We start from the raw sequence: 21,072 nt of genomic DNA, 5'->3' as shown, positions 1-21,072 counted from the left end.
CCAGTTTGACTCCCGGCTGCTCCACTTCTTTTTTAAAAATTTTTAAAAAGATTTTATTTATATTTATTTACATTATATATTCTATATTTATTTATCCACTATGGTGGGATAAATATGAGAACTACTGTTATATGAAATAATTGTTGGACAATCAATTATGTAATTGTTGGAAAACTGATTAAACACAAGGTACTTAACTTGTTACACTTTCTAAATGGATGGTAAGAGCTTTAGGAGAAAAATACCCTTCATGCTTTGGTAACTGATCTCCGTTAGCTAGATACCAAGATGCATTAAACCTCTGTTACTAAAATTGGTAGGAAGCAATGGTCATTCATCATGGCCATCCATCAGATTTCCTTAATTCTGATGATGAGGCAGCTGAACCCTGGAGAAGCTAAATGACTTAATTAATAGCCATAAAATCATCTAGAAAGATAATCCAAATCTCAACTCTCAGTTGAAAACTTTCACTCAACCAAACATTACCTATTATTTCTAGAGCAGGGTTTCTCAACCTTTTATCACTATTACCTTCCTAAGGGGAAAAAAATGAAATTTTTTAAGTAGAACAAACAAACAAAAATACTAAGAGGGATAACATATCAAGTTGCTCATCAACAGTCAGGGTGAGGGCTGATCAAGTCACCGTTTCTCATAGTGTTCATTTCACTTTAACAGGTTTCCTTTTTGGTGCTCAGTTAGTTGTCACCTATCAAGGAGAATAAGTGGTATTTGTCCCTTTGGGATTGGCTTATTTCACTCAGCATAATGTTTTCCAAATTCCTAACAGGGATCACTTTTCAGTTAAAATTTAAACACCTAAGAATAATTGTGTGTTAATTACAGAGTTCAACCAATAGTACTAGAACAAAAAAAAAAATACTAAAATGGATAAAGTATTACATTGTACATCAACCGTCAGGACAAGGGCCTGTCAAGTCACTGTTTCTCATAGTGTCAATTTCATTTCAACAAGTTTCCCCTTTGGTGCTCAGTTAGTTGTTGCCGATCAGGCAGAACATATGATATTTGTCCCTTTGGGACTGGCTTAATTCACTCAGCATAATATTTTCCAGATTCCTCCATCTTGTTGCAAATGACCGGGTTTCGTTGTTTTTGACTGCTGTATAGTATTCTATAGAGTACATGTCCCATAATTTCTTTATCCAGTCTACTGTTGATGGGCATTTGGGTTAGTTCCAGGTCTTAGCTCTTGTGAATTGAGCTGCAATAAACATTAATGTGCAGACAGCTTTTTTGTTTGCCAATTTCATTTCCTTTGGGTAAATTCCAAGTAGTGGGATGGCTGGGTTGAATGGTAGGGTTATATTCAGGTTTCTGAGGAATCTCCAAACTGACTTCCATAGTGGCTTGACCAGTTTGCATTCCCACCAACAGTGGGAATCTGTTGTTGGTAGATTTCTGAATGTGAGCCATTCTAACTGGGGTGAGGTGAAACCTCATTGTGGTTTTGATTTGCATTTCCCTGATTGCTAGTGATCTTGAACATTTTTTCATGTGTCTGTTGGCCATTTGGATTTCCTCTTTTGAAAAATGTCTATTGAGGTCCTTGTCCCATCTCTTAAGTGGGTTTTTTATTTTGATGTTGTGGAGTTTCTTGATTTCTTTGTAGATTCTGGTTATCAACCCTTTATCAGTTGCATAGTTTGCAAATATATTTTCCCATTCTGTTGGTTGTCTCTTCACTTTCCTGACTGTTTACTGTAATCAATACACAATTCTTCTTAAGTGCTGAAACTTAACTGAAAAGTGATCACTGTTAAATATAAGAGTGGGAATAAGAGAGGGAAGAGATGTGCAATTCAGGACATGCTCAAGCTGACTTACCTCAAACGGTAGAGTTAGAAACATACCAGGAGATTCCAATTCAATCCCATCAAGGTGGCATGTACCAATGCCATCTCACTAGTCCCAGTGATCAATTTCTGTTTACAATTGATCATAATGATAGGACTAAGAACCAAAGGGATCACATAAACAAGAATAGTGTCTGCAAATACTAGCTGATAGAATCAAAAAGGGAGAGAATGATCCAACATGGGAAGTGAGATACACAGCAGACCCATAGAATGGCAGATGTCCTAAACAGCACTCTGGCCTCAGAATCAGCCCTTAAGGCATGCGGATCCGGCTTTAAAGCCCATGAGAGTATTTCAGGCATGGAAAGCCAAGACACTCTGGAAAAAAAATAAAAAAACCTAAATGAAAGATCTCCGCGAGTGAGATCTCAGTGAAAAGAACAGGTCATCAAAGAAGGAGGTACCTTTCTCTGAAGGGAGGAAAGAACTTCCACTTTGACCATGGCCTTGTCTAAAAATTATCAGAGTCAGTGAACTCAGGGGGCTTCCATAGCCTTGGCAGCTCATGACAAGAGCCTAGGGTGATTACTGATGCCATAAACAAGAGTGTCAATTTATTAAGTCAACAACAGGAGTGTCTGTGCACTTACTCCTCATGTAGGATCTCTGTCCTTAATGTGCTGTACATTGAGATTTAATGCTATAACTAGTACTCAAACAGTATTTTTCATTTTATGTTTCTGTGTGGGAGCAAACTGTTGAAATCTTTACTTAACATATGCTAAACTGATCTTCTGTATATAAAGAGAAACGAAAATGAATTGATGTGAATGGAAGGGGAGAGGGAGTAGGAAAGGGAAGGGTTGTGGGTGGGAGGGACGTTATGGGGGGGAAGCCATTGTAATCCATATTCTGTACTTTGGAAATTTATATTCATTAAATAAAAGCTAAAAAAAATGAAATTTAACAAGAGAAAGTAATTAGTAGGAAATAAAATACTGTTGGGTAGGGTTAAGTTCTGCAAGACCAACAACTATCATACTGAGATTATTTTGCCTCCTTGAACTTATTTGTACTCTGCTAGGTGATCCTGTTAATGTTGAGAATGCACTGCTACACTGAATTGTCTTCATACAAACTTCAATAAGAATTTGTTGAATGGATCAGGTAGTGAATGGCGACCAAAAGAACTGATGAAACTGCAAATAAATTTCCTTGCCTGGAATCATAAAACACCTACGAAGTCTGATATACAGTTAAAGTACTAGCTAGGAATCAAAACGCTGAACACCAACTTATGGCTCCATTACTAACCAGCTGGGTGATCTTAGACTAATTTTAGTTCTTAAGCATCACCTGAGGCACATTCTAAGGCTTTCTAAGGTTTTCCCAAGAGTATGGAAAATGCTGGTCTAAGTAATACCAAAGTTCTAGTTCTGACATTTGGTCTCTGGGTTTGATTTAATCCTTACAGATCTTAAAGAGTAAACAACATAACTACAGATTCATGGTAACTTCTGTGTTGTTAACATCTGACATATACAGACCCTGCATTAAACTCAACAGTTTAAATGTTTAACTTCTCTAAATATTTAGTGAGTTCTGCTAACAAGCTGTAGAATTATGCTTTACACAGGTACCCAGAAGTCATTTTACAAAGCACTGAAATACCCAAAGTCAAACTAAGGAGTGGTGTTTGATGATAAACAATAGGGAATATGGATAATTAAGACCTGGATAATTTGAAACCATTCTCACCTGCTGGTAATGAAACAGCCACCGCAAGCAGCGAAAGTCTCATTCAGCATTAATATAATTATGCTGATTATACATATATTTTTAAGAAAAGATTAAATGCTGCTCAAAGACTAATAAGCTATTTATTATTTACAAGCTATTTTTAAAAGGTATTTATCATTTTTAGATACTTTATTCAGTATCTACTCAAATAGTATAATTTTTTCTTAAAGATTTATTTTATTTATTTGAAAGAGTTACAGAGAGAGGCAGAGACAGAAAGAGAGGTCTTCCATCCACTGGTTCACTCCCCAGTTGGCCGCAACAGACGGAGCTGTGCCAATCTGGAACCTGGAGTTTCTTCTGGGTCTCCCACCTGGGTGCAGGTGCCCAAGCACTTGGGCCATCCTCTACTGCTTTCTAAGATCATAGCAGAGAGCTGGATGGGAAGAGGAGCAGCTGGGACTAGAAATGGCACCCATATGGGATGCTGGCGCTTCAGGCCAGGGCTTTAACCCACTGTGCCACAGCACTGGCCCCATTTACAAGCTATTTTTAACAATCAGAAGAATTTTCTTCTGTTGCTCTGTTGGACTATGAAGTTAACAGAGGTCCTGAGGCAAGTGCTTTTAGCAGGATCACACTGTGACAGCCCTCAATATGAAAAAAAATTTCAGACTCCAAGGAATTTTCATGATACCTACTCTAGAAGAATTTTAAGAAGCATATAAATAAGATGTTATGTAACTAACTGTCCTGAAAAACAGCAAGCAAGGAAAGAAGGAAAAAAGCAAGTTGGATTATTAATTCAGGATTCAAAGGCAGTCCAGTCCTGTTCTTTGCCAGGACATAAAGATGGGCTTGAGGAGGTCTGTCAACCTTCTGTAAATCAAATGAAAAACTGTATTTGCTTCCGTGCACTTCTCTTATAAGAAGGGCGACACATTTTTGGGCCTAATGAAAAGCTAACCGTATCTTTGTCAACTGTCCTTTAAAAATAGTTTAAGATACACATTCAAAGTCACAGAGCTGCAACAATGTTTAATTACTGATGTTAAAAACCATTTCTTTAAACAGACTAGAGTCCTGTGTGTATTTTCTTTGCAGAGCCACCTAGGGGGATTCCAGGAAATCTTTGGTCTGTGGCTCAGTACAGCTACTTTTTCTGTTTCTTAAGGCAATATCTGATAAATCAGAACCTGTGTTAACTCTGATCATGAGATCGTATGGACTGGAAAAAGACTTAGGTAGTACTCTAAGTTTTAGAAAAAACTGCCCTTAAACCACTTCAAATAATGAAGATTTGAAGAGATGTAAAAAAGACAAATATAACCCAAAAATCCATTACCTGTCGGTATCTCCATACACAACCCTAGCACCCCATTTCTTGGTATCATTCACCAGTTTAATAGCTCGTTCCAAAGTCTCTCTGGCTTTGTGGACGATACTATCACCAACCTGTTGGAACAGACACATTGGAAAATATTTCTTCACACAACTCAATTTAAGTCCATAACATAGAAGATGATGTTTCAAAGAGTCCAGGGAAAATGGAATTAAGACATAAGGTTATTTTGGTGCAAAATTTTTGAAATCCACCCATTTCGGGGGGGGGGGGTGTCAAAAAAGCTCATGGAAATGCATATCATAAAGAAAGCATGCCTGGATTTCAAAACTTTTTGCACTAGAACTTATCTCTAAATGCTGTTTTTCCATGAACTTTCTGAAGTACCACAGTAATATTTAATTACTAAATGTTTTGAGAAATGAGAAAAGAATGTAAAAAATAAAAATACCCATCAATATAATCATTTTTTCCATAAGATCAGATGAAGAATTTAAAAGAAAGAACGAATCAACATACAGACTTCTTTTTTTATTTCACCTACTAAGTACAATGGATTGTAATTTTAGAAGACACACAGCTAAATCTGATTCTTGGAAGAATAAGTTTTGCTTATTCAAGGATGTTTTTATAATCAATTTGGCAGGAAATTACTGTGTGTGCACAAGTATGTATATGTGTATCTCAAAATTTTTAGAGTGTACATGTTTTTGAATATCATTAAAGTTAATGCTGAACAAGGAAAAATATACATGCTCAATTTAAATCAAGTAGTTAGTTATATATCTATCAACAGTTTTTTTTATTGATGTTTAGTGAATTTTTTAAAAAAGATTTATTCATTTATTTGAAAATCAGAGCCACACAGTAGAGGAGAGGGAGAGGGAGAGGGAGAGGGAGAGGGAGAGGCAGAGGCAGAGGCAGAGGCAGAGGCAGAGGGAGAGGGGGACGGGGAGGGAGAGGGGGATGGGGAGGGGGAGGGGGAGGGGGAGGGGAAGGGAGAGGGGAAGGGAGAGGGAGAGGGAGGGGAGAGGGAGGGAGAGGCAGAGGCAGAGGCAGAGGCAGAGGGTCCTCCATCCGATGGCTCACTCCCCAATTGGCTGCAAAGGCCAAAGCTGCATGGATCTGAAGCCAGGAGCCAGGAGCCTTCTCTGGGTCTCCCACGCAGGTGCAGGGTCCCAAGGACTTGGGCTATCCTCTGCTGCCCTCCCAGGCCACAGCAGAGAGCTGGATCGGGAGTGGAACAGCCAGGTCTTGAACCAGCACCCACATGGGATGCCGGCACCTCAGGCCCAGTTGTTAACCCACTGCGCCACAGAGCCAGCCCCAATGTTTAGTGAATTTTAACAATGATCATGGCAGAAGCTAACAAACAAATATGAGAAGCATGCTCATCAAATTTTACAGTTAATGAAAGAGGTTGTATAGCATTGGTATTTCATTTATTAAACTCAAAGCTAAGAGTTAAGAAAAACTGACATTCAACATAAAGGGAGAATTCCTTTTGCAATTTTAAAGAAAGAAATGTGTGTTTTATCTTTTTTGTGTGAAGAGGCAAACAGTAGTAATAATGATCCTTTCCCCTTTATTATAATATCTGAATTACCTGAACTAATGTGGAATTGAATATTATTTAAAAAGCTGGGAGCAGGTGTTTAGCCTAGCGATTTAATGCTCACATCCCATATTGGAGTGCCTGCGTTCAATTACCATCTTCCAAGTCCAGTTTTATGCTAATGCAGACCCAGGGAGGCAGTGATTATGGTTCAAGTAACTAGGTTCTTGCCACTCATATAGGAAACCTGAACTGTAGTCCCGGTCCAGCCCTGGCTATTGCAGACATTTAAGGGGAGTGAACCAGCAGATGGTAGCTCTTTTTGTCTATCTCTCTGCTTCTGATATGAAAGTAATAAAATTTTAAAAATAAAAGGCTGTTTAATGTAGCACTACAAATATTACACATATAAATAAAGGAATAAGAAAACTGGTAGCAGAAACTTAATTTAGGCTTTAAATTACAATCATAGGGGCCAGTGTTGTAGCATAGTGGGTAAAGCCAGCATCTGCAGTGCCGGCATCCCATATGGGTGGGTACTGGTTCAAGTTCTGGCTGTTCCATTTCCAATCCAGCTCCCTGCTAATGTGCCCAGAAAAGCAGTAGAAGATGGCCCAAGTGCTTGGGCCCCTCCCCCCACTTGGCAGACCTGGAAGAAGCTCCTGGCTTCTTGCTTCGGATTGGCCCACTTTTGGCCGTTTTGGCCATTTGGGGAGTAAACCAGCGGATGGAAGATAGCTCTTTCACTAATTCTGCCTTTCCAATAAATAAATACATATTTAAAAAAATTAAGATCATGAATTCTGTTGATATCTGAATACATTAGAAAACCTTGAGAATGTGAATTATACATTAAAAAATCTCATTATCTACTTGAAACTCAAGTTTGAGTAAAATCTTCAATCTGCCATCTGCAGCAACTTTCAAACAGTCAACTTTTGAACATGTGAGGGCAAATAGCTGGACAGGTGAGCCATCCTAGTGTCAAAGTCAAAGATATTTTTTAAAACAAATCTATTCAGAATGTTTTTGTTTAACTTACTTGAAGAGGGGTGTGTAAGAGAGAATGCAAGCACAAGCGAGTGCATTCTTCTCATCTGTTGGTTCAATCCTCAAATGCCTTCAACATCTGGAGCAGACTCCGTCGAGGTCTACCACATGGGTGGGAGGATCCAAGCACTTGAGCCATCAACTGCTACCTCTTAGGGTATGCATTAGCAAGAATCAGGAGTGGAGCCAAGACTTAAACTCGGGCACTCCAGTAGGGGATGCTGGCATCCCAAGTGATGTCCAAACTGCTATGTCAAATGCCTGCCCTCAAATAAAAACACATATATACATACTGATCTTCAATATATGTCTAATGGTGCTTACTCTGACCCATTTAAATTACACCTGGAAGAGTAAGAACTGTGGCAGCTGCCCTTGAAGACCATCCAGCATGAAAGATTAGGCAGCACTAGAGGAAAGGGAAGGAGTGATAATTAAATGATTCTGGGGCTGATGCTGTGGAACAGGTTAAGCCACGGCCTGCAGTGACAGCATCCCACATGGACACCAGTTCAAGTCCTGGCTGCTCCACTTACCATCCAGCTCCTTGCTAATTAGCTTGGGAAAGCAGCAGAGGGTGGCCCAAGTCCCTAGGCCCCTGCATCCACCTAGGAGACCCAGAAGAGGCTCCTGGCTTCCTTGCTCCTGGCTTTGGCCTGGCACGGCCCTAGCTGTTGTGGTCATATGGGGAATGAACCAGTGGATAAAAGATCTCCCTGTCTCTCCTTCTCTAACTCTTTCAAATAAACAAATAAATCTTTAAAAAATCTATTTATTAAAAAATAAATAAAGTGATTCTTCTACTTTGTACCGGATTCCTAATTTGAAAAATATTACTGAATTACAGGGCTAAGAGAAGATTTAAAAAGAGAAAAATAATTGGTTTCACAAATTAGACAATGGCTGGGTCTCTGGAAAGTCATAATAGGAAAAACATTTCAAGTAAAAATGAATTATCTGAAAAGAAATAAAAAGGAGAAATGATGTTCAGTCAGTTGAAAAAATATCACATATATCTCCATCATAAATATGAAGTTAGTAGATTAGGAGAAAAATGTGAACACAGAAAATTTTAAATTATAAGTCAATGATAATAATCATCTGAGATCATGACACTGACCTGCAATAATTCTTTTTTCAAAATATTTATTTATTTATTTGAAAGGCAGAATTAGAGAGAGAGACAGAGCAAGCTTTCCATCTCTGGTTCACTCCCCAAATGGCTGCAATGGCCATAACTGGGCCATGCCGAAGCCAGGAGCCAGGAGCCAGGAGCTTCATCTGGGTCTCCCATGTGGGCGGCAGGGGCCCAAAAACTTGGGCCATCCTCCAGTGCTTTTCCAGGCACATCAGCAGGGAGCTGCATGGGAAGTGGAGCAGCCAGGACTCAAAGCAGTGGCCATACAGATGCTGGCATTGCAGGTGCTGTGCCACAGTGCCAGCCTCTGACCTACAACAATTAATTATATTATTCATTCTCTTTATTCTTCTTATAGAAATTCTTGCTTACAAAGTTTTCTGTTATTCTCTGATCTAGCTTTTTTTTTTTTTTTTAAAGATTGTTGGGGCCTGTGCCATGGCTCACTAGGTTAATCCTTGGCCTGCGACGCCGGCATCCCATATGGGCACCAGTTCTAGTCCCAGTTGCTCCTCTTCCAGTCCAGCTCTCTGCTGTGGTATGGGAAAGCAGTGGAGGATTGCCCAAGTGCTTGGGCCCTGCACCTGCATGGGAGACCAGGAAGAAGCACCTGGCTCCTGGCTTTTGATCGGTGCAGCTCCGTCCGTTGCAGCCATTTGGGGAGTGAACCAATGGAAGGAAAACCTTTCTCTCTCTCACTGTCTGTAATTCTGTCAAATAAAAAAAAAAAAAGACTTATTTAATATTTGAGAGAGAGAGAGAGTTACAGAGAGAAGGACAGAGACAAAGATCTCCCATCCGGTGGTTCACTCCCTGAATGGCCACAACAGCCAGAGCCGGGCCCATCCAAAGCCAGGAGCTTCTTCCAGGTCTCCCATATGGGTGCAGGGGCCCAAACATTTGGGCCATCTTAGGCTGCTTTCCCAGGCCATAGGAGAGATCTGGATAGGAAGAGAAGCAGCCAAGATACAAACTGGCGTTCATATGGGATGCTGGTGCCACAGGTGGAGGCTTAGCTGGCTTCAATCTAGCATTTTTTGTGATCATGACTGCACTGACAAATATTTTTGATTGTATGTTCCCTGAAGGAAGGCACATAACCACAGTCAGTAATTCCTTCATTTCCCCTGTCCTCCCCTCCCACTCCCCTTTTTAAATGTGGCTGGTAGTTTCCCTTTTTATTCTACTGGCTCTAACTTCTTATTCATTAGAGTCTTTCTGTTAGTCATTTTTCCACTCATGATTTCACATAGAAATTAACAAAACATTTTACTGTTGAGAAGTTGGCATATGACAATGTGCCAAACACATACTCACAGGCATTATTAACTTCAGGATATCTGAGAAAACCAGCGTTGAGGAGACATGTTGCTGGGCAGTCAGACTTCACCATGCCAGGTAGGAGTGGCAGAACACTACTAAATTTCCACTGCTGGTTCAAGACCCTCTACCCACAAATTATAGTAATTCCTAGGTTATAATATTTATGTTTTTTTTAAGATTTATTTTTATTTATTTGAAAGGCAGAGCAACTGAAAGGGAGAGACAGAAAGAGATCTTCTGTCCACTGGTTTACTCTTCAAATGACCTCAACAGCCAAGCTGAAGCCAAGATCCAGAAATTCTATCCAAGTCTCCCAAATGGGTGGCAGGGGCCCACGTCTTGGGCATAATGGCTTCCTTCTCAGATGCATTAGCAGGAAGCTGAATTAGAAGTAGAACAGCTGAGCTTCAAATGGGTACTCCTATATGGGATGTTAGTGTTGCAAGTGGCAGGTTAATTGCCACAACACCAGCTCCATATTTATGTATTTTTAAATATGTATTGCTTGCTATGGCTTGAATATTTCCTTCAAAATTCAAGTGTTGGAAACTATACCTAACACACCAGTGTTAAGAGGTGGGAATTTCAAGAGATGATTAGGTCATAAGGGTCATATCCTCATCAACAGATTAACATCATTATTGAGAGAATGGGTTAGTTATTATGGGTGTGAATTCCAAAGAGGATGAGTTTGGCCTCTTTCCTCTTGCATGTGTGTTCTCTTGCCCTTCTGCCTTTTGCCATGGGATGATGCAGCAAGGCCTTTGCAAGATGTGGCCCTTCATTCTTGGACTTCTCAGTACAAATATGCTGTTATAGTAGCACAAAATATACCGAGATATTTCACATCGCTTTGTTATCAAAATACATTAAGAAACCTTTTTTTTTTTTTTTTTTTTTTTTTTTTGACAGGCAGAGTGGATAGTGAGAGAGAGAGAGAGAGACAGAGAGAAAGGTCTTCCTTTTTGCCCTTGGTTCACCCACCAATGGCTGCCACAGCCAGCGCGCTGCGGCCGGTGCACCGCGCTGATCCGAAGGCAGGAGCCAGGTGCTTCTCCTAGTCTCCCATGAGGGTGCAGGGCCCAAGCACTTGGGCCATCCTCCACTGCCTTCCTGGGCCACAGCAGAGAGCTGGCCTGGAAGAGGGGCAACCTGGACAGAATCCGGTGCCCCGACCAGGACTAGAACCTGGTGTGCCGGCGCCACTAGGTGGAGGATTAGTTTATTGAGCCTTGGTGCCGGCCAAGAAACCATTTTAAAATGGGAAGAAATTAGGAGTATGTGGAAATGGCCTAAGAAAAGATTTGATATTTTGGTTCTATGTCAGCAACATAAAATCCATTTTTTCTACTAAGTCATATAGATCACTATTTTTCAAATGTAATAAAACTCTGTAATATATAAAAATACTTTTTTGGTTCTAGAGAAATATACAAAGACCAGACACAAACTTATAGCTTATAGCCTTTATAGTATAACTACAAAACCAAAAAATAAATGCAGCACAAACAAAATCATTTTACCAAAAAATTCAAGTTAACAATATTGTTTTGTCCTTATAAACAGCATTCTGCTGTTCTCAATGTGAATATGCCACTGTTTACCTTGCATGGACTTTTGGGGTCCAGTTTATTTCATCCTTACCTTGCTTCTCTCCTACCAAACTACTGAAAATATGGTATACCATAATGACCTCTGGCTTGCATATGGCATGAAAATAGCATCAACATAACAAGTTTACATCTGTTCTTTTCTCAACCAGTAGTAAATAATATTATCCTCATACTATATTATATTTATGTCAAACATTTAAAATTGCTTTCATTTTATAAAATGTTGATTGTCACTGATCACTGCAAAAGAAAGGTTTTACTTTGAATCACACTGGTACACTAGTAAATATGCAGTGATTTTTATTTTGATACTTGTTCAAAGCAATATAACTATTAAAAGGAATTATTTAGTATCAAAATTGTTGTGAATACTGCTGTAAAAGTGGCATCCAGAAATATATATATGCTAATTTCTAGAATTATCATTGAGATATAGACACAGAGTTTCCTAGAGAAAACCCATAAATTCCAATGAATATATATGTTTATAGTCCCAGTTTGAGGAAAACTGATCCATGGTCATGTAAATGAAGCCCTTTCATCTAAATTTTCAAAATAAAATAGAATTTCTTCTTTACTAAGTATGGAGTTGATCTTCTGTATATAAAGATAATTATTAATGAAGAATGGGATGGCAGAGGGAGTAGGAGGTGGGACAGTTTGGTGGTGGGAGGGCAGGTACAGGGAGAAGAACTGCTATAATCCAAAAGTTGTACTTGTGAAGTTTATATTTATTAAATAAAAGCTTTCTATAAAAAATAAAAATAAAATTGAATTTATTTCATGAACAGGCATCCATTTAATGTTGCTATAGTTTCACTTGAAAAAACTATAAATTGGTGTCACTTACCTCAATGCATGGCATTCTCCCAGAAAAGTTTGCAGATGTATAGCCGTATGTGACATTTGCTATCAGCTTAAGTCCTAGCTGACGTGCATTAAGCATTCGTGATAGGGCTCTGTCTTGTTTGTAAGCCTTCATTGATTGCTTCACCATGAGCCTAGTCTTCAAAATTTCTTCAAGCATTCTTGGCAGCACGCCCTTTCTTACTGAAGGCTATCAGAAAGGAGAAAACAATGTTCAGCATCCCTCAAACATTATAGATTTATATAATTAAGAAGGAAACACAATGTATAATAATGGCCAACTATCATGAATTGAAATATGCTAACAGCTGAACAGCCACAGGACTAGTGGTCAATACAAAATCATCACTTTTTATTTCTTCTGAAGAGCATTTTTTGCCTAAAAATCTAATGTAGCACTACTATGTGAGTTCAGAGACCTCCAGGGAGGAGGATGTTGACTAGTACATATGTGACTGTACAACAAGTTTGGAGGGAAATGTTCACAACTTTGATCAAAACCCCCATTCTTTCAGAAAGACACACGGGACTTGTACCATTCATAACCAACCTCAGTTTTTAAAAATCTCATCCTAATGACCCCACACAGCAATCTGCATGGAACTCGATTTATCTACCTTGGAAGAATGATGAGCTGGGTTGACTCTGCTGACATTCAAACCTGTAGTTCCAGGGACTCTAGGTATTTCAAATCTGATGCTTAGACCACTAAGCCATCCCCTCCGGCCTATATTTATTAGCAATCTGGAAGAGGGGATGAATAGTGAGGTGATAAAATTTGTTGATGCCAAAAAAAAATATAAATCATTTGTATTAATCAAGACTAGGGAGAATTTATGAGAACTCCAGTAGGAATGAAAACCACAAAATAGTATTAACTTTGATGATGACTCACAGACACGTGCAAGGTAATGCATGTCAGATTGAATATACTCAGAACCTCAGGTACAGGACAGTTACACTCTTGAGCTTTATATATTAGATAAAAGTGTACATTTAAGTTTTAAAAATGCTTTTAAAGGGATTTAATAGGATAATCTGAGAAGTAAGGACACAAGGAGATATTTATTCTAACCCTATTCATTTGGTGTACCCTTTGAAGCAGCCACAATGTTTTAAAAAGTAATATAAAAAAAGGAAACAAAAATGCAGAAATTTATGTGGTGTGAACACTAATCTTTTTTTAAAAAAAGTATTTATTAGTTTATTTGGGTGGAGGAGAGAGGGAGAAATATTATCTCTTGTTCACCGGTTCAACCCCAAAAGGCCCACAACAGTGGGGGCTGGGCCATGCTGAAGCCAGGAGATGGGAACTTAATCTGGGTCTCCCATAGGTAGCAGAGACCCAACCACTTGAATCACCATCTGCTAATGCATACCTCCTAGGGTGTGCATCAGTAGGACGCTGGGATGGGAAGTGGAGTTGGGATTTGAATCCAGGCACTCAGATATGGCCTATATATGTTCCAAGCAGCATCTTAACTGCTACACCAAATCCTGCACCTGAGAACTGATTTTTTTTTTTAAATGTGGGACAACATTTAATAATAAAAAGGTCTATTCCCATTTCTCCAAATAGGTGTTCACCTATATCATTCTCTGGAAATTTTCTTAAAAGGAATATACCCTGAACTCTGATGAAAACGTTCCTCATCTCTAAATTGCTAAGTTTAAGTTAGCATTCCCTCTTATTGGCAGAGAATACTGCTACTTTTGATAAATATACGAGAATGAATTTCAGGGCTGCTGGGGTCCACTCTCCAATCAACCACCCTACTGTCTCGTGACTAACTGACTCACTGCTAAAGAAATAGGAAAGAAAGGAACGAAGCTGGCATAAGAGAGACGATATAATCTTCTCCTAGAGCTCCCCTATTTGTCTTTAGCTTATTCATTTATGAGGGTCCTCAGTTTCTTTTGAGGGAGTTAAGAGAGGACAAAAAGGGACCTTGTTATTATCTTCTTACAGATGCAATCAATGAATGTATAGTGAGTATATGAGTACTGCTATTTCTACAACAGTCTTAATTTAAAATGTAGAATAAGTAGAGTGTACACATTATAGCAATTAGAATTTTTGTAGATAACTTTCCATCTCAAACTACTATTATGTATAACAGATTCTAACAAGAGGGCAGAAGGTACACATGTACATGAATTCATGTTTGTAAATATTTCATCAATAAAAATTCAGTAATTAAAAATTTTTATGCTAAATTTAAGCGAAAGAAGATGATTTCTTCCCCCAGAGTGATCTGTTAGAAGACTGCTGTATCTTTGGTTTTTGGGGATAAACTATTCAGGAAAACATTGTTTTTGTTTCTGCTATGTGCCAATATTTAAACCATTGTTAGATCTCCAAAAGTTAAGCCATAGTTGAATTCTTTCATTTACAAGAGAGTATTACCTTGACAAAAGCTACTCCATTGGGTGACACTGTGATATCATGCCTAATTTGGTAAAGTAAGTCTGGAGGTATTCTTAGAGAGGTACAGCCAAATTTGAACTCATCATACCTATTAAGAAAGAAAATATTAAGGAGACACTTTCTGAAATCATAGCTTACAGATTTTAGGCAATTTTAGGAATCTTCAAACATTCAAACATGAATCTATATGCTTGATAATATCTACCTTGAATAACTGGCTTGAGGTGAAACACTTTTCTATTACCAAAAAGTAGTTCTTTAAATAATTCATAATTTATCAAAAGGAACATTTCTTAAATAGCACTATGCTATAATTTATGACAAAATATGTACTGAAATATTAAATTTCAACTCAACATATAATTACTTTATTCCTTAAAGAAAAATTCAAAACTTAAATGAAAAGATTGTAAATAACTTTTCCAAATTCCTGTTCTCGATAAAGACAGGATTACCAATGTAATTTCCAGAAATGCTTTCTCTGAAGGAGTGAGTATACTACAGACCAAAATCAGAGCATCTGGTCTCAATACATAGAAGTCATGGTAAAGGAAGACTATTTCTTACAGTTCAATATAAATATCTACTCTTATGAGAATTTAAAATCCTATTCTCATTCATCTTGTAAATTTATCTGAGTTTATAAAGCCTAACATTTAACTTTTTCAAAGCCACAGGCTATTTCACAGAAAAATGAAAAGGTGATAGCTGAAATTGTAGGATCATAATCCTCAAACGTTTTCACTGAAAGGTGAGTTACATCAACAATTAAAATTAACTTTCCCTTTAAGAAACCCTAAGTACACAGAGAGTGAAACATAATTGCAAGGCTGATCCATTCACAATTTGGTCATGCAACCAGAAGCTAGTTTATCATATGATGATCCTTGTCAATTAGTAAGACAATATGATGACTAGGTTGTTACAGCCCACACATTTTGCTCAGAAGAGTGTCAAGTGCAAAGAAACTCAAAGAAAGCCTGTCTCATTTTATTTAGTAAGAAGTCTGAAAGCACAACAACATAATAATAAACATGAAGAAATCTTACTTTCCTAAGTTCTCCACGTGGCCAAGGCAGGTAGAAAAACAGTAGTTGTATGCAATCACAATAGAAGGATATAATGACTGGAAATCTAGAACAAGTACAGAATTGCTATAGAAGCGGGACTCAGGTTCCATAATTAGAGGAATACACTGTGGGGCTCTCATTTGAGATCTCTGCTGAACACTGGGTGTCACCGGAATATAATTCATTGGTTTGGCAATACGCAACATCATTGATTCCACACGGTACTGCAAACAGGGAGGGAGAGGTGAGAACAAAAGAAATTTTGTTTAAATATGAATGCATGAATGGATTGGTCATTTACATATATGATTGTCATTTGGGGCTGTTTTGTTCTTCAGGATAAGACTGCATGATTTCTTCACAATGCATTTATACAGTATTAATTATTTAGTCTGCTTTCAGATGCTGAAAGAGGATGTAAGTAAATCCTTCCCTATGCCCATGCCAAACAATTTATGAAATAAGTCAATTCTGCAAAGACATTCAATTAATTTCTTCTTATTTTTAAATACTATATATTTGTATATAGTATGTAGTTTTTATACCATAATAAGCAGGTTTAGGACAAACAACTGTATATTTTGACAATTTCATTTGAAAGGATAAGCAATAATTTTTTGGGGAGAACTAAATAATGAAATATTTGATAGGAAACTTGAAATAGATAAATGTTCCACATTTTTTTTAAACAAAAAAAATCTATTTAATATCCCACTTTTTCAAGAAGGAAACAAGGATTCCAGAATTGAAGGGTAACTTACTTCAGACTGTAATAATCACTCTTTTTTAAAAAAGATTTATGTATTAATTTGAAAGGCAACATGACAGGAGAGAGGAGAGAGAAGAGATCCATCTTCCATTGGGCTTCATTCTCCAGATGGCTACAATAGCATGCCCACACCCAGGTGCCTGGAACTTCATCTGGATCTCCCACATGGGTAGCAGGGACCCAAGAACTTGGGCCATCTTTTGCTGCTTTCCCAGGTGCATTAGCAGGGATCTTGATCTGAAGTGTAGCGGCCAGGACTCAAACTGGCACCTGTGTGGGATGCTGGTGTCACAAGCAATGGCTTAATGCACTGCACCACAGCATCAGCCCATAATAACTACTCTTAAGCAGATAGTGTGGGATATTAGAAAAGAAAGCACATAGGGTCGGCACTGTGGCGTAGCGGATAAAACCGCTGCCTGCAGTGCTGGCATCCCATATGGGCACTGGTTCAAGACCCAGCTGCTCCAATTCCAATCCAGCTCTCTGCAATGGCCTGGGAAAGCAGTAGAATATGCCTACGTCCTTGGATCCCTGCACCTGGAAGAAGCTCCTGGTCCCTGGCTTCAGATAGGCACAGCTCTGCCCGTTGTGGCCAGTTGGGGAGTGAACCAGTCGATGGAAGATTCTCTCTGCCTCTCCTTCTCTTTGTGTAATTCTGACTTTCAAATAAATAAATGAATCTTTTTTTTTAAAAAAAAGAAAGCACTTATAAGAATCAATATGACTGAAATAGTCTCAAGTGGTTTTTAGATTATCTTTGTTTCTAATATAAGCCAGGTCAAAAATTTTTTTGAACTTGTCAGAACATAATAGCTTATGATCAATAAAATTAATTAAACACATAATGACAAAGTAGTTAGAAACCTATTTTTGCAATATTTACTGTAGTGGTAGATTGGAGAATGTTATAGAAATGAAGTAATTAAAATTAAAGGTTTCATGAGGTTAAGGAACCTGAGTGACTTAATGGAATATTCCTGATGTCCAGTATAGTGCTTAACAAGCTATCAGCATTCAAATAAATATCTGTTGAATGGATGTATGAAAATAATTTTCAGCACAGTGTTTGTCAAAATCTCTTATTATATCCTTGGGAAATAAGAAAGATATGGCTTTGTAGCCATTTAAACATTGCATAGACAGCTAACATTGATTTCCAAATACCTTCATTTTCAAATCCAAATAATCTCTTGGGAGCTAGAACAAACCAAAGTAAGAAATGTAAAGAGGGAGACTTTCTACGTTGCTTTCCCAGTTTTAAGAGTGTCTCTAAATCACACTAACAATATTCAGGATGGTAATATTCTCCAGGGCATGGACATTTACTCTCTTAATACCATGGAAAACTTGGTAGTGGCCAGAAAGTTGGTATACATAGAAAATAAAAGATGGAGCTGTTACAGTAAAATTTAAGTTTACCAGAAAATAAAATTATAAGATTTGAATATCTAGTTGATTACTTCATATCATAAAGTTTAAAAAATCACATAACTTCAAACATCTGAAAAGTATATTACTAATGTAGAAGTTCCAAGTGTGCAAGGAAACTGATTTCTTACCTGTGAACCTCTTGTCAGTACATGTAAAAACTGAATGCCAAAAAGTCTAGCCATTTCACTGGTCTTCCCAATCACATCTAGCTGTTCTAACATTTGGAGATTTCCACGGACACGGCTAACATAATGATCAACCATTTTCCATCTGTCAAAAGAGAATCTTTGCTGTTAACATCAGGGAAAAAATTGAACACTTAAAACTAGTACTATTTTCTGCCAAAAACCTATATATTAAAAGGGAGATTACCTAAGGAGGAAGTCCTGATATGAGATGGAGTTAAACATTAGAAGATTTTGGCATTTCAATGATATCAAACCCAATAAAAATATGCGAAGTTTAAAATAATAATTTAAAGGGACAGCTACTGTCAATATTTTATGTTACACTATTTTTATTATAAAGAGCATTCTCTCTTAGATGTCACTGAATATGTAGTAATTACGTATATCTACAGGTTTTAAAGGACATAAAGACTTTGGAATATCATTGTAAATATCAGCCTACAATGAACGCATGTACTGTCTTCTCATAGGACAACATAAAAGCTCATTTGGTGAAGATTTAGAAAAATCAAGAAAATAATTTTAATAAGGTTATATATTATCAAATCAGTATTTTGTGAAAATCTGAACCTTTTCTGCTTAAACTTAAAAAAGAACCTTTAACCAGTGTTTTTTGCATAAACATAATATCCAAAAAATTAGAAACAACCCAATGTCCATCAAAGGATGACTAAATAAGTGCAATGAAATATTATTTTAAAATAAAACAAAATACTAATGTATGCCATAGCATGGATCAATCTGGAAATCATTAGGCTAAAAGAAACAAGCCATAAAAGGTCACATAGCATGTGACTGTATTTAGAGGAACTGTCTAGAATAGGCAATCATATGGGGACACAAAGCAGCTTCATGGATGCCTAGAATAGGGCTGTGGGGCTGACCTGTTAAGGGAGATGACAAATTAGAGGGTTATGATTAAGGGATACATACAGTCTTTCTTTGGGTGACAAAGAAAAAAAAAATTTTTTTTTTTTTTTTTTTTTTTTTTTTTTTTTGACAGGCAGAGTGGACAGTGAGAGAGACAGACAGAGAGAAAGGTCTTCCTTTGCCGTTGGTTCACCCTCCAATGGCCGCCACGGCCGGCGCACTGCGCTGATCCGATGGCAGGAGCCAGGTACTTATCCTGGTCTCCCATGGGGTGAAGGGCCCAAGGACTTGGGCCATCCTCCACTGCACTCCCGGGCCACAGCAGAGAGCTGGCCTGGAAGAGGGGCAACCGGGACAGAATCCGGCACCACGACCGGGACTAGAACCCGGTGTGCTGGCGCCACAAGGCAGAGGATTAGCCTAGTGAGCCGTGGCGCTGGCCTAAAGAAAATATTTTAAAATTTATTGTGATAACAGTTGTACAGCTCTGTCAATATACGAAAAGCCACTGAACTTGTACACTTTAGAATTGTATGTTAAGTGAATTAAAGTTATATCAAAGTGCTAAAAAGAATTAGGCAAAAACAAAAAAATCCTAAACTTTATAAACACAATTCTCTAACAAAACAAATACTCTTTTATAACTTGCACTTCTAACTTAAAATGACTAAACATTTATGTATTTTATAGCTACTGAGTATGCTATTCAATGATTATAATTTGTTGAGCCCCTGTACACTGATTATCTTTTATTATTGTAATAATAAATGATAAACATTTTTACTGGTAAGAATTTGTACAGGTGCTTAAATATTTCCTTCACATAAATCTCTAGATTTGGTCAAAGCTTCCAATATATAAGAACATACTGCTATCCAGAATGGTCTTTTTTTTTAAACTTTTATTTAATAAATATAGATTTTGAAAGTACAACTTTTGGATTATAGTGGCTTTTCCCTCCATAACCTCCCTCCCATCCACAACCATCCCATCTCCCACTTCCTCTCCATCCCATTCTTCATCAAGATTCATTTTCAATTATCTTTATATACAGAAGATCAACTTAGTATATACTAAGTAAAGATTTCAACAGTTTGTACCCACACAGACACACAGAGTGTAAAGGACTTGGGCCATCTTCTATTGCTTTCCCAGGCCATAGCACAGAGTTGGAAGTGGAGGAGCTGGGACTTGAACTGGCGCCCATATGGGATGCCAGCATTGCAGGCAGTGGCCTTACCTGCTATGCCACAGCATTGGCCCCTATAGTTTTCACTATTAAGTTTAATACCAAGTTTTGTTTTATTTATTCATATATAATTTCTTCTAAGCTTCTGTTTCTAGAAAGATTTGATCATAAACTTAGCACTTTCTGTGATTTCTCTTCCATTCCCTGGAATTTCTCAAAAGGGATTGTAAGATGAGATGACATGCTTGGAAAGCAGTTTTCCTAAAATACATCAAATTGTTTTTAAGGCTATCCATTTCATCCTCACCATCTTGCAGCCTTGTAATACAAAAAGCAGAGTCACTCATTTTAAATACCAGACACATTTATTCTTTAAACAGCTATTTCTTCAGTGATTACTAGCATTATGTTTAAGTTAAAGAAAAGCAGAGGCAAAAAGTTTCCATTTTGACTGTAGTAGAATAATTGGTACTAGATTAGCCTCCCTACTGGGACAAGAGTCAGGGTAGTAGTTTTGGGGGAATGAACAATAAACAATGCAAGATTGCTTTTTAAAATTTATTTATCTGTTACTTATTTGAGAAACACATAAAAGGAAGGAAAGAAAGAAAGAAACAGAAATAAAGAAAGAGAAAAAAAAAATAGTGTGCACAAGCAAGTAATCCCCTCTGGT

At 37.8% G+C, this 21,072-nt stretch overlaps 1 protein-coding gene across 8 annotated transcripts in view; it reads right to left on the bottom strand.

Annotated features, from left to right (window-relative positions):
• The window catches only part of REV3L (REV3 like, DNA directed polymerase zeta catalytic subunit), a 192,145-nt gene that overhangs the window by 18,470 nt on the left and 152,603 nt on the right, over window positions 1–21,072 (bottom strand). For 5 of the 8 annotated variants that reach the window (XM_070073697.2, XM_008263376.5, XM_051855405.3 and 2 more), the window contains 5 exons: window positions 18,281–18,422; window positions 15,929–16,173; window positions 14,859–14,967; window positions 12,435–12,641; window positions 4,909–5,018 (listed from right to left, as the gene is read on the bottom strand). In XM_070073697.2, the coding sequence (XP_069929798.2) occupies window positions 4,909–5,018; window positions 12,435–12,641; window positions 14,859–14,967; window positions 15,929–16,173; window positions 18,281–18,422 (813 nt within the window). Of the gene's footprint in view, window positions 1–4,908; window positions 5,019–12,434; window positions 12,642–13,068; window positions 13,196–14,858; window positions 14,968–15,928; window positions 16,174–18,280; window positions 18,423–21,072 lie in introns of all 8 variants that reach the window. The other 3 variants (XR_011388582.2, XR_016234543.1, XR_011388583.2) reach the window with 2 other exon arrangements.

The sequence above is a fragment of the Oryctolagus cuniculus genome, chromosome 5 (genome assembly GCF_051225735.1).
Source record: "Oryctolagus cuniculus isolate XC-2025 breed Fujian yellow rabbit chromosome 5, ASM5122573v1, whole genome shotgun sequence".
In the NCBI taxonomy this organism is placed as follows: Eukaryota; Metazoa; Chordata; class Mammalia; order Lagomorpha; family Leporidae; genus Oryctolagus; species Oryctolagus cuniculus.
Note: the sequence above shows the minus strand (reverse complement) of the source record. Positions and strands in the feature narration are given on the sequence as shown.